The following is a 13,457-nucleotide window of genomic DNA, read 5'->3' as shown; positions in this document are numbered from 1 at the left end:
CTCTCCTCCCCCCCATCAGCCACCGCACTCTCCTCCCCCCATCAGCCACCGCACTCTCCTCCCCCCCATCAGCCACCGCACTCTCCTCCCCCCCATCAGCCACCGCACTCTCCTCCCCCCATCAGCCACCGCACTCTCCTCCCCCCCATCAGCCACCGCACTCTCCTCCCCCCCATCAGCCACCGCACTCTCCTCCCCCCCATCAGCCACCGCACTCTCCTCCCCCCTATCAGCCACCGTACTCTCCTCCCCCCATCAGCCACCGTACTCTCCTCCCCCCATCAGCCACCGTACTCTCCTCCCCCCATCAGCCACCGTACTCTCCTCCCCCCATCAGCCACCGCACTCTCCCCCCATCAGCCACCGTACTCTCCCCCATCAGCCACCGTACTCCCCCCCCCCATCAGCCACCGTACTCCCCCCCCCCCATCAGCCACCGCACTCTCCCCCCCCCCTCAGCCACCGTACTCCCCCCCCATCAGCCACCGCACTCTCCCCCCATCAGCCACCGCACTCTCCCCCCATCAGCCATCGCACTCTCCCCCCATCAGCCATCGCACTCTCCCCCCATCAGCCATCGCACTCTCCCCCCATCAGCCATCGCACTCTCCCCCATCAGCCATCGCACTCTCCCCCATCAGCCACTGCGCCCTTGCATCTGCCACCACACTCCCCCATCAGCCACTGCCCCCTTCCTGATCTGCTGCCTGCTCTCTCCCATCCCCTTAATCCTCTGCCCCCTCTCTCACCTCTCCCCCTCCCGATCTGCTGCCTCCTCCATCTGCTGCAATCCTGCTGCCTAGATCCATTCTGTAAGGTAGCTATCCCCAATTTCACCTCCCACTCCCCTTCCACCCTCCCCCCATCCTCCACTGCTCCTGCATCCGTTGCACCCTCACCCATCCTCCGCCACTCCTCCATCCATCTTTTTTCTGTCCCACCTAGTCCCAGCCCTTTTTACAGCACATCCATGCATGCGTCCTGATTTTTTTTCTGTAAACTAAGAAAAATACAAATAAACTTACCGTATTTTTCGCTTTATAAGATGCACTTTTGTTCCCCCAAATTTTGGGGGAAAGTAGGGGGTGCGTCTTATAAACCGAATATATGGGGGAGGGTGTACATATTATATATATTATATATATATATATATATATATATTATATATATATATATATATATATATATATATATATATATATACACACATACATACATACATACACACACACACACACACACACACACACACACACACACACACACACACACACACACACACACACACACACACACACATACACATACACTGCAGGTTCCACTCTGGAGCGGTGCAGGTGAAAGCTGCGGGCGGCAGCGTTAAATCCCCTGCTCCCACTCATATAATATGCACAGCCGCTGTCAATCAGCGTGGTGCTGAAATCGCATCGCGCTGATGGGCTGGGGCAGCGGGGCATATTATATCTGCCTGTGCTCCCTTTGATTGCACATGATCTCCCCTGTGTTAGATATGGCCCCAATACTGCTGCCCATGGTAAAATAAAAAAAGCTTTACTTACCTCCATCGCTGATCTCCCGGTCTCCTGCTGCTGCTGTCTGTGATAAGGCACACAGTGATGATATCACTCTGCCCTGCCGATCACATGACCGGCAGCAAGAACCAGGAAGTGGAGGAGGAGCTCAACCCCATGGAGGGAGACACAGGGATTACAGCGCTGAGAAGGTAAGGAAAGAGTGTTTTATTTTATTATGGGCAGCAGTATGGGGGGCATATCTAACACAGGGGAGATATGCCATCTATAGTGGCCATATCAAACACAGGGGAGATGTGCCATCTATAGTGGCCATGGGCAGCAGTATGGGGGCCATATCAAACACAGGGGAGGTGTGCCATCTATAGGGGCCATCGACAGCACAGGGGGACGTGTCCCAGCACAAGGGGGCTATATTCAATATAAGGGGGCCATATCCCGATTAAGGGGGGCTAATTTTAGGATGGGGGGGCTATGAGGGACATATACCCTATATGATTTGTTAGACGGACACTGGCATTATAAGATGGACCCCATTTAACATTAAAATTCTCTTTTCCTTCAAATTTGGGGGTGCATCTTATAATCAGGTGCGTCTTATAAAGCAAAAAATACGGTAGTTTAGGACCAGTAAAATTATACTGTAGTAATCGTCAACTACAGTATTTTTTACTGAATATTTTAAGGGTCATCCCAGTGCCACACATGAGAGCGATAAACGAGTCTCACATCGCATCATCCGTCACGGTCGCTGTCTTCCAAACAGGAGTGTGCGGCTGTGCTGGATGATGCGATGCGAGATTTGTGCATCGGTCTCACGTGTGGCACTTGCCTTGGGCGGGCTTTGCACGTTGCGACATCACAAGCCGATGCTGCGATGACGCACGCGATAGTACCCGCCCCCGTCACAGGTACGATATCTTGTGATAGCTGGCGTACCGAAAATTATCGCTACACCAGCTTCACATGCACTCACCTGCCCTGCGACCGTCGCTCTGGCCGGTGACCCGCCTCCTTCCTAAGGAGGCGGGTCGTGCGGCGTCATAGCAACATCACACGGCAGGCGGCCAATAGCGGCGGAGGGGCGGAGATGAGCAGGATGTAAAGATCCCGCCCACCTCCTTCCTTCCGCATATCCTACGGAAGCCGCGGTGACGCCGGTAGGAGATGTTCCTCGCTCCTGCGACTTCACACACAGCGATGTGTGCTGTCGCAGGAGCGAGGAACAACATCGGACCGTCGCATCAGCGTAATTATGGATTACGCCGACGCTGCACCGATGATACGATTACGACGATTTTGCGCTCGTTAATCGTATCATCTAGGCTTTACACACTACGATGTCGCATGCGATGCCGGATGTGCGTCACTTTCAATTTGACCCCACCGACATCGCACCAAACTTATATTTTTTGTATGGGGGGTGGGTCTAGTTTCCAAAATGGGGTCACATGTGGGGGAGCTCCACTGTTTGGGCACATCAGGGGGATCTCCAAACGCAACATGGTGGGGCTAACGATTCCAAATATTTTCCATTTAAAAAGTCAAATGATGCTCCTTCCCTCTGGAGCTCTTCCGTGCGCCCAAACAGTGGTTTTCTGCCACATATGAGGTATCAGCATACTCAGAACAAATTGCCCAACAATTTATGCTATTACTGTGTTTTTCCAAAAATAAGACCTCCCCCAAAAATAAGCCCTAGCAGGGGTTTTCAGCATTTTCGGAGAAAGGCTTAAATATAAGCCCTCCCCCGAAAATAAGCCCTAGTCCCGCATCAATAATGAAGTATCCGTGCAGCTAAAAAAAGATACAGATACTGCAGGACACTTCATTATACACAGCGGCACCCGGCAATTACACTCACCCGACGCTGAGCGGCAGGACCTGCAGTGATCACACACCCGCACACATCAGCTCTCTCTCACACACACACACACACACACAAAATCAGATCTCACACACACACCAGATCTCACACACAAACATCGGATCGCACACACAGTCAGATCGCACACATAATCAGATCGCACACACAAACATCGGCTCACACGCAAACAAATCACACATACACACACACACACACACACACACACAAACACACAAACATCGGATCGCACACACATTGGATCGCATACACACTCACCTCATCCAGTGACACCGATCTCTTCTCGCCGGGAGAATCCTGAGAGGCAGTGCGGTGCAGCGCGAGGAACAGGACCTGCGGCCGGACACGTGACTTGCTCTCATTCTCTGCTGCCGTAAGTGCTGGATGTGATGTGTGGTGATGTGTGTGTGTGTGTGTGTGTGTGTCTGCGATCGGCTGTGTTTTTCTGTGATCGGCTGTGTGTGTCTGCGTTCGGATGTGTGTATTTGTGATCGGCTGTGTGTGCCTGTGATCGGATGTGTGTATCTGTGATCGGATGTGTGTATCTGTGATGGCTGTGCGTGCCTGCTATCTGCTGCATGTATCTGTGATCGGCTGTGTGTGTCTGCGATCGGCTGTGTGTGTCTGCGTTCGGATGTGTGTATCTGTGATCGGCTGTGTGTGCCTGCGATCGGATGTGTGTATCTGTGATGGCTGTGTGTGCCTGTGATCTGCTGTGTATGATCTGCTGTGTGTGTGTGTGTGTGTGTGTGTGTGTGTGTGTGTGTGTGTGTGTGTGTGTGTGATCTGCTGTGTGTGTCTGGGATCTGCTGTGTGTGTCAGTATGTCAGCTAGTAGCAAGGTAGGACGGCGTGCAGCACCGACCGGAGATCACAGGAGGACCTGGGAGCCATGCAGACATCCTGGTCTGGTGAGTATGAGTCTCCTGGGAAGTGGGGGGGTCTGCTTTTTTGGGGGGGTAAACTTACCCCCAACCGTGTTTCTCCAAGAATAAGACTTCCTCCAAAAATAAGCCCTAGCGCTTTTTTGAGGGCAAAAAAAATATAAGACAGTGTCTTATTTCTGGAAAAACACGGTACCCTTGTAAAAATTTAAAAATGGAGCCTAAAATAACATTTTTGTGGGGAAAAAAAAAAAAAAAAGTACTTTGTTTTTATGCCTCAATGTATGAAGCACGTGAGGGTCCAAAGTACTCATTACCCATCTAGATTTATGCCATAGGGGGGGGGGGGTCTAGTTTCCAAAATGGGGTCACTTGTGGGGGAGCTCCATTGTTTAGGCACCTCAGGGGGTCTCCAAATGCAATATGGCGTCCGCTAATAATTCCAACCAATTTTGCTGTGAAATGGCGCTCCTTCTCTTCTGAGCCCTGCAGTGTGCCCAAACAATTACTTTCCACCACATATGAGGTGTCCGTGTACTCAGGAGAAATTGCACAATACATTTTATGGTGCATTTTTTCCTGATACCCTTGTGGAAAAAAAAGCTACCTGGCTGAAATAACAATTTCGTGGTAAAAAAGAAAAAAATATATATATATTTTCACGGCTGAACATTCTAAACTTTTGTGAAACTTCCATGGGTTCAAAGTGTTCAGTAAACATCTAGATAAATTCCATGAGGGGTCTAGTTTCCAAAATTGGGTTACTTGGGGGAGCTCCATTGTTTAGGCACCTCAGGCGGTCTCCAAACACAACATGGCATCCGCTAAGGATTCCAGACAATTTTGCATTTGAAAAGTCAAATGACGCTCCTTCTCTTCTGAGCCCTGCAGTGCACCCAAACATTTGATTTCCACCACATATGAGGTATCTGTGTACTCAAGAGAAAATGCACAATACATTTGATGTTGCAATTTTTCCTGCTATCCTTGTGGAAAAAAAAAGCTACCTGGTTGAACAATTTCGTGGTGAAATTTTTTTTTTTTATTTTCACGGCTCAAAGTTATTACCTTTTGTGAAGCCCCCAGAGGTTCAAAGTGCTCACTAAACATCTAGATATATTCCATGAGGGGTCTAGTTTCCAAAATGGGGTCACTTGTGGGGGAGCTCCATTTTTTAGGCACCTCAGGGGGTCTCCAAACGCAACATCGCATCCGCTAATTATTCCAGACAATTTTGCTTTCAAAAATTCAAATGATGCTCTTTCCCTTCCGAGCCTTGCCGTGCGCCCAAACAATTGATTTCCCCCAAATATGAGATATCGGTGTACTCAGGAGAAATTGCACAATTAATTTTATGGTGCATTTTTTCCTGATACCCTTGTGCAAATGCTAAATTTTATGGCTAAAGTAACATTTTTGTGTAAAAAAGAAAAATTTTCATTTTTTCCTTCCACATTGCTTTGGTTGCTGTGAAGCTCCTAAAGGGTTAATAAACTTCTTGGATGTAGTTTTGAGCAGTGTGAGGGGTGCAGATTTTAGAATGGGGTCACTTTTGGGTATTTTCTGCCACCTAGGCCTCTCAAAGTCACTCCAAATGTGATGTGGTACCTAAAAATTTTTTTGTAAATTCAGTTGGAAAAATGAAAAATTGCTGATGAACTTTGAACCCTTCTAACTGCCTAACGAAAAAAAAATTTGTTTCGACAATTGTGCTGGCATAAAGTAGACCTGTGAGAAATGTTATTTCGTAACTATTTTGTGTGACATCTCCCTCAGATTTATGGGCATAAAATTTCAAATTTTGAAAATAGCGAAATTTTCAAAATTTTCGTTAAATTTCCAAAATTTTCACAAATAAACGCAAAACATATCGTCCTAAATTTACCACCGACATGAAGTACAAAATGTCACGAAAAAACAATGTTAGAATCGCCAGGATCCGTTGAAGCGTTCCAGAGTTATAACCTGTCAAAGTGACACTGGTCAGAATTGCACAAAATGGCCTGTCTTTAAAATGAAAAGGCTGGGGGCTGAAGGGGTTAACTCCTTATTACCCCAACTGCCACACCAGGGTAATCAAAATGAGTCTGGTAAAGTTCTGGGATTTTCACATCTAATGGATGCAACAATTTTGGGTGGCTACAGGCTGCTATTTTTAGGCTATAAGGGGCCCCCTGTCAGCTTTATCATGGCTGGGTATAAAAATGAAGAGGGGGAGGGAAAGCACTCCACTTTTATAAATTATTAAAATAAAAGGAAAAAAAGTAAAAAAAAGCTGCATCACAGTATCCCTGTTATTGCGATACACAGCCAAGATAAGCGCATAGCTGGGAGATGCAGCCTGTTGCCATAGGCTTTACTTGTGCTGGACACCAATAATAAGAAAATAACCCGTACCACACCAACAGATATATATATATATGACAATAGTTACTGTCAAAAAGTTATAGCAGGTGTGGGGGTACCTTGGACCATAAGGACCATTTGGATTTATCATATATATCACCAAAAAAGAGAGCCGAACAGGGGGTCATGAAAAATTAATTATCTTTATTCATATACATAAAAAGAGCATAATAAATATCTCATGCAAATATTAAAAAACACGACTGTTGACTAGGGGTGGGTGTCACTCTACCTCTCTGGAAATAGTGCTCCACAACCTGTTAGGTAAACACCTTATTGTTATGTATACTTTCTGGTGCCGATTCTGACACTTCATATATCTCCCTGGACTAATTGCCCACTGGTTGTTGTTACTCTGAGCAGTCTTTCCTCTGCCTATACCTGCATAGGATGTTTGGGTGATTTGCTTTGGGTGAGTCACTCTGGTTTTTTTTCTCTGCTGACTGCAGTTAAATATACTCCGTGGTATGACCTCTGACCACGTTTTCATAATATATGAGTTTATTATGAGATTTTCTGACGTGTACTTTGTGATTCACCCCTGCACTTCACCCTCATCCTTTTATTAATTTATATTGATATTTATATGCAGATTAATTTGTGACCCCCTTTTCTCTAGTCAACAGTCGTGTTTTTTAATATTTGCATGAGATATTTATTATGCTCTTTTTATGTATATGAATAAAGATATTTAATTTTTCATGACCCCTTGTTCGGCTCTCTCTTTTTTGGTGATTTACTTGTGCTGGGTATCATAACATGGGGGACCCTATGCCAATTATTTACATTTATTTTCACACCAATATAGACAAGCAAACAGTGTGTGTGATTCCATGTAATCAGACACACTGTCCCACAGGGTGGAGGCGCGGTCTGACTGCAACCAGTCACAGATGCTGGAACTGCCGGTGGGTGGGGGAAGCAATGCATATGTATGAACAATATTGAGAGGCCCCGGAAGTAGTATGAGCGGTCCCGGAAGTAGAGTTACAGCCGCGTGGTAGACTGGTAAGTATAACATTACTGCTTTTCCCCATGTTCTTTTTCCTTTATTTATTTTTTTCAATTACCCAATTTTCCAGATCCTCATAAATATCCGGAGTACCCTGAGAACTCCGGGCCAATGGTCGGAGCATGGGCACTTGTGCACCCGCGCACATCCAGACTTTTACAATCCGAGTCCGTCCATCACTAGTGTGACAGTTTCATAGATTTGATCATTCTGGATACCAAAAGATGTGTATTATCTGTATTTTGTATTCATTATATTCATTACTTCATTCATGTTCCTTAGTGATTTTTTTTTTGGTCTTAGTCCCTCTATGAGATTCTAACTTTTATTACTCTGATCACTGGTGCAATGTAATGAAATGCACAAGCATTGCAAAACAGTATGACACTGACAAAGTGTTAGACCATGCTTTTGTCTGGGTCTAACAGGCCATACCATAAATGGCAGACCCGGAGGTCATCATTTGATTTCCGACTGCCATGACAACCCTTGGCTCCCCTGTGATCACACGGGAGTGCTGGAGGGGTAAGAGAAGGAGCCCAATCCCTCTCACACAATTCTACATGCCGCAATCAAAACTGATTGCGGCATATGGAAGATAGCAAAAGGTTAACATCATTGGGAACTGATCCAATCAGCTCTCAATGTCGCCAGTCAGAACTATGCTGTTAAGGCCACGTCTCACTGACTGAGGCACAACTTTTGTGACGTAACCGCGATGTTGCTAGCGATGTTGCTGTGTGTGACATCCAGCAACAACCTGGCCCCTGCTGTGAGGTCGCTGGTTGTTGCTGAATGTCCTGGAACATTTTTTAGTTGTTGCTCTCCTGCTGTGAAGCACACATCGCTGTGTGTGACAGCGAGAGAGCAACAACTGAATGTGCAGTGAGCAAGGAGACGGCTTCTGCGGACACTGGTAACCAATGTAAATATCGGGTAACCAAGAAGCCCTTTCCTTGGTTACCCGATATTTACCTTCGTTACCAGCGTCCGCCGCTCTCACGCTGTCAGTGCCGGCTCCCTGCACACATAGCCAGACTACACATCGGGTAATTAACCCGATGTGTACTATGGCTAGAAGTGCAGGGAGCCAGCGCTAAGCGGTGTGCGCTGGTAGCCAAGGTAAATATCGGGTTGGTTACCCGATATTTACCTTAGTTACCAAGCGCAGCATCGCTTCCACGCGTCGCTGCTGGCTGGGGGCTGGTCACTGGTTGCTGGTGAGATCTGCCTGTTTGACAGCTCACCAGCAACCCGTGTAGCGACGCTCCAGCAATCCCTGCCAGGTCAGGTTGCTGGTGGGATCGCTGGCGCGTCGCTTAATGTGACGGTACCTTTATGCTATTCATCGTGTCATAAACGTGATAAGACAGCTTTAATCTTCAGGGCAGTAGGATTACAATGATACCACAGTTATATTCATGTTTTACAACATAAAAACAATTTTATAGATAGAAAAAAAAAATAGTTTTTTTTCCATTGCCATATTAGGAGCTATATGGTGGCTTGCTTTTTCTGCAGTACAAGACGACGTTTTCAGCTATAAAATTTTTCTTTACCTATCACATTTTATTCCACTTTTTTCAGCTGTATAATGGAAATAGTTTTTGCTACATTTTTTACGTTGACTTCACTGACTAGTGTGACAAGTTTATAGTTCGGGTTGTTTGCATATTTTTGTTTTTATATAAATATTTGTATTTATTGGTAAAATATTGTTTTTTGTTCTTTATTTTCTGGGTTTTTTTTTATATTTTTGCAATTTTAACTTTTTTATTTAGTCCCTATATGAGACATTAAGTTTTATTGCTCTGATTGCTGGCATAATATATTGCAATGCACAAGCATTGGAATACACTATACCTGTCGGTGTGACACTGACAGAAGCCTCTTAGCATGGTCTAACAGGCTTGCTGTAGCTGGCTGATCCGGAGGTTGCCATGCCGACCTCAAGCTGCCATGGCAACTACTGGGCCGCTGTGATCACGTCAAGGGAGTCCCAGTTGGGTTATTAAAAGTGTAATTTAGGGGTCAAATATCCAGGGGCTGTGTGGGAACTTGCCCTGGCTGTGACAGTAGGAGCTTGACTATAACTTTCACCCCGTGGCAATTATGTGGACACGGCTTCTGTGCTCGAATTACGTACATTGCGTCAATTTGCAGGAACTCTTTCCCGACCATGACAAATGTACGTCAAATGTTGGGAAGGGGTCATCAATGAAAGGAGCAACTCTTAGATTTATATTGTCTCATGTAAATTTGAGAGAGAAAAAAAGGTCTTTTGTCAAGGAAAAAGTTGGTGCTTGTAGAAGAAAATAAGAAACGGAACTTACTTGTCATCTCTCTTGAGAAAAACTCCAGCATAGGGTTGGGTCAGCCTTACTTTACGTCTCAAAAGTGCCACCAAGTTAGGATTCTTGACCTTTATTGGAAAAATGATAATTAACATAAGGTTTAAAGGGTTATTCCCAAAATGATAATGGTCTTGGTTTTCTGTACATACAGGAGATTACTCAAGGGTGCCAATGCAACCCATTTTTAAATCAAATCTCTGATTTACAGCTCTCATTCCCCAATGGCGACCTCTCCATGCTTTATCTACCCAATGTCACTGGATGCATTCTCTAGTAATTATGTTGTCTATCAAACATGCACAGACCACCTAATGACCCTATGACATAAAATATAAACAGTGGAGGGGCTATTCTATGCTTATCTCTGCTATGCATGCAGGGGGAAGTATGATCATACTCTGCAGACCCCATGGACTGCCAATGAAATGCAAGTTTGTCAATAAGTATAAATGCTGGTGTAGTCATGGGGTTAAGTCCCTAACATTATAAACTATCAAGGGTCATCTGAGCCATATGAAAACAAATTGCCCATATTGAGATCCATGTGTCTATCAAGGAGCACACGGTGGAGGGGCTTGCAGCACTGAAAAGAAGCAGTGTGATGCTGGGAAAAGTAGTACTAGCAGACAGGTGCACCTATTTAGCTCTGAGCTAAACATTATGATTACTTACCAATAATGATTTTTTTCCAGAACCACGACAGCGCCACCAGAGAGAAAAGGTCCACCCATCTTTAGGACAGAAAACCCATTATAATAAAAGGGTGGCACCTCTCCACCGCATCAGTTAAATTACAGAGCACAGAGAGGAGTACCAGAAAAAACAATATTAATCCAACACCAAAGACCAACACCCACTAAACCATGGAAGTCAATATGTGAGTGAAAAATGAAATATGAGGAGGGAAGCAATGGCGCTTTCGTGGCTCTGGATAAAACCATTACCGGTAAGTAATCATGATTTTTCCTGTCACCACAACAGCACCACCAGAAGATTTGGAAGACAAACACCATTAGGGAGGGACCACAGCCACTACCGAAAGTCATAGATGTGGCAGAGCGATCTAGCCGATAGTGCTTAAAGATGGTGGTCAGAGAAAACCAAGTTGCTGCCCTGCAAACCTGATCCAGAGGGACATCCGCACATTCAGCCCAGGAGGTCGAGACAGAGCTGATAGAGTGTGCCGTGACACCCTGTGGCAACGGTTTTCCTTGAGCTACATACGCTTCTCTAATAGCCTCCTTGACCCATCGAGCAATAGTCCCCTTTAATGCTGAACAGCCCTTTCTTGAACCGTGGAAACAGACAAACATCGCCTGACTTTTCCTCTAGGGTTCCGTAACCGCTAGATACTTTAGAATCACTCTTTTAACATCTAACGAATTAAACTTTTCCTCCCTTGGGTTCTTGGGAAAAGGACAGAAGGCGGGAAGGACAATCTCCTGCAAACGGTGCAAAGTCACCGCCATCTTCGGCAGAATTCAGGATCCGTACGCATGATGATCCCATCATCTCTAATCTGAGTATATGGAGGGTTGATTGAGAGGGCTTGAAGGTCACTAACCCTCTGGGCCGAGGTCAGTGCAATGAGCTGAGCCAACTTAAGAGTTCGGAACCGAACGGAAGAGTGGGTAATGGGCTCAAAGGGAGCCCCCATAAGAGCATCTAACACCAAGTTAAGATCCCACGAGAGGAAAACTAAACAAGAGACAGGTGTATTCCTCTGACAGGAGGAAATTAATCTTTTCACCCATCTATTCCCTGCCAAATTGCAATTGTAAAGCACCCCTAAGGCTGACACCTGCACTCTTTAAGTACTGACAACCCCATATCCAGACCGCCCTGAAGAAACTCCAGAATCGCATGTACAGGGGCTTTCCCCTGGCGGCAACTAACTGTAAAGGACAGAAATTTCTTCCACACCCTGGTATAAACACACACACATACATGCATATACACACATACATACACACACACACACACACGTGTGTATATATATATATATATATATATATATATATTATATATTATATATCAGGGGCGTAACTAGGGGGGGCTGGGCGGCGCAAGTGTCAGGGGGGCGCAGTCAGACTGACTGATGCGGGCGGCAGTCCGAGGTTTCTCCCGGCGGTAGCATATGCCGCCTCCCGGGACCGGAAGCTAGTTGTTTCTCCCCCTGCTGCAGTGCGCCGGCTGCCTGTGATGCATTGTTATGAAAGTGCCGGGCCGCCGGCACTTCCGTGTCAGGACACGTGAGCAGCGTGATCCGGTCAGCTGATCACGCTGCTGACGTCACACGGCGGCCCTGCAAAGGTGCGGCGTTGGTTCAAAGTGCTCCAGTGGAGCTGAAGATTTAGTGTAATTAGGGGAAGGGGGGAAAATTAGAGTGATGGGTGTGAAGTGGACACAAAATGGGGAGATGGATTTAAGTTAAGGACACAATAGGAGAAACAAGGAAGGGGGAGATGAAGTAGGATATACATGAGGAAACAGTGTGAGTGGGGGATGGGGGCAGGCTCAGTTTGGGTGCAGTATGGATAGTAGAGGGATGGATTTAAGGATACAATATGAGAAGCAAGGAAATGATGAAGGATTATGTATGGGGAGAGAAATGATGAGGGATTATGTATTGGGAGAGAAATGATGAGGGATTATGTATGGGGAGAGAAATGATGAGGGATTATGTATGGGGAGAGGGAGGATGCGGGGTGATCTATGGGGAGAGGAAGGATGTATGGGGAGAGGAAGGATGTATGGGGAGAGTGAGGATGCGGGGTGATGTATGGGGAGAGGGAGGATGCGGGGGGATGTATGGGGAGAGGGAGGATGCGGGGGGGATGTATGGGGAGTGGGAGGATGTGTGGGGAGAGGGAGGGGTGACGTATACAGACATGGTATGGGGAGCAAATGGGAAAGAAATTTTGAGGACACTGAATAAAGAGTGACATGGTATGAGGAGCAAGTGGGCAGGGTGGGGAGTGAGGTGGAAAAGTATATGGGCACGCAGGAGGTAGTGAGGAAGCCAGTAAGGGGTGAGAAAAATGTGAGGGGGCACAGAATATAGACTGGGTAGTGGAGAGACGTGGTATGGAGAGGGGGAAGAATTGGAGGACAGTGTGAGGCCATAGCGAGGAGGGGGTGGGATGAGAGGGCACAGTATAAAGACTGGGCAGTATAGGGTGAAACAGTGAGAGGACGGTGTGACGAGTAGTATGGAAAGGAGAGGGAGTGTGTGGGGCATGTAAGATAAGAGGGACAGTGTGGGTCATATTTTGTGCAGAGAATACTGTGAGGGGTCATTATTTATTCTGGAGCACAGTGTAGGGCAGATATTTTTAAATAGAAGTATAATTATTCTGCTATTTTAGGAGCATCGTGTCAGGAT

The 13,457-nt window shown here is 46.3% G+C and overlaps 1 protein-coding gene across 2 annotated transcripts in view; it reads right to left on the bottom strand.

Annotated features, from left to right (window-relative positions):
* The window catches only part of LONP1 (lon peptidase 1, mitochondrial), an 829,185-nt gene that overhangs the window by 762,646 nt on the left and 53,082 nt on the right, over positions 1-13,457 (bottom strand). For both annotated transcript variants that reach the window (XM_075352644.1, XM_075352645.1), the window contains exon 2: positions 10,052-10,140. In XM_075352644.1, coding sequence (XP_075208759.1) covers positions 10,052-10,140 — 89 coding nt within the window. The remainder of the gene's footprint in view (positions 1-10,051; positions 10,141-13,457) is intronic.

The sequence above is a fragment of the Anomaloglossus baeobatrachus genome, chromosome 1 (genome assembly GCF_048569485.1).
Source record: "Anomaloglossus baeobatrachus isolate aAnoBae1 chromosome 1, aAnoBae1.hap1, whole genome shotgun sequence".
Classification (NCBI taxonomy): Eukaryota; Metazoa; Chordata; class Amphibia; order Anura; family Aromobatidae; genus Anomaloglossus; species Anomaloglossus baeobatrachus.
This window is presented reverse-complemented; position numbering and strand designations above follow the sequence as displayed.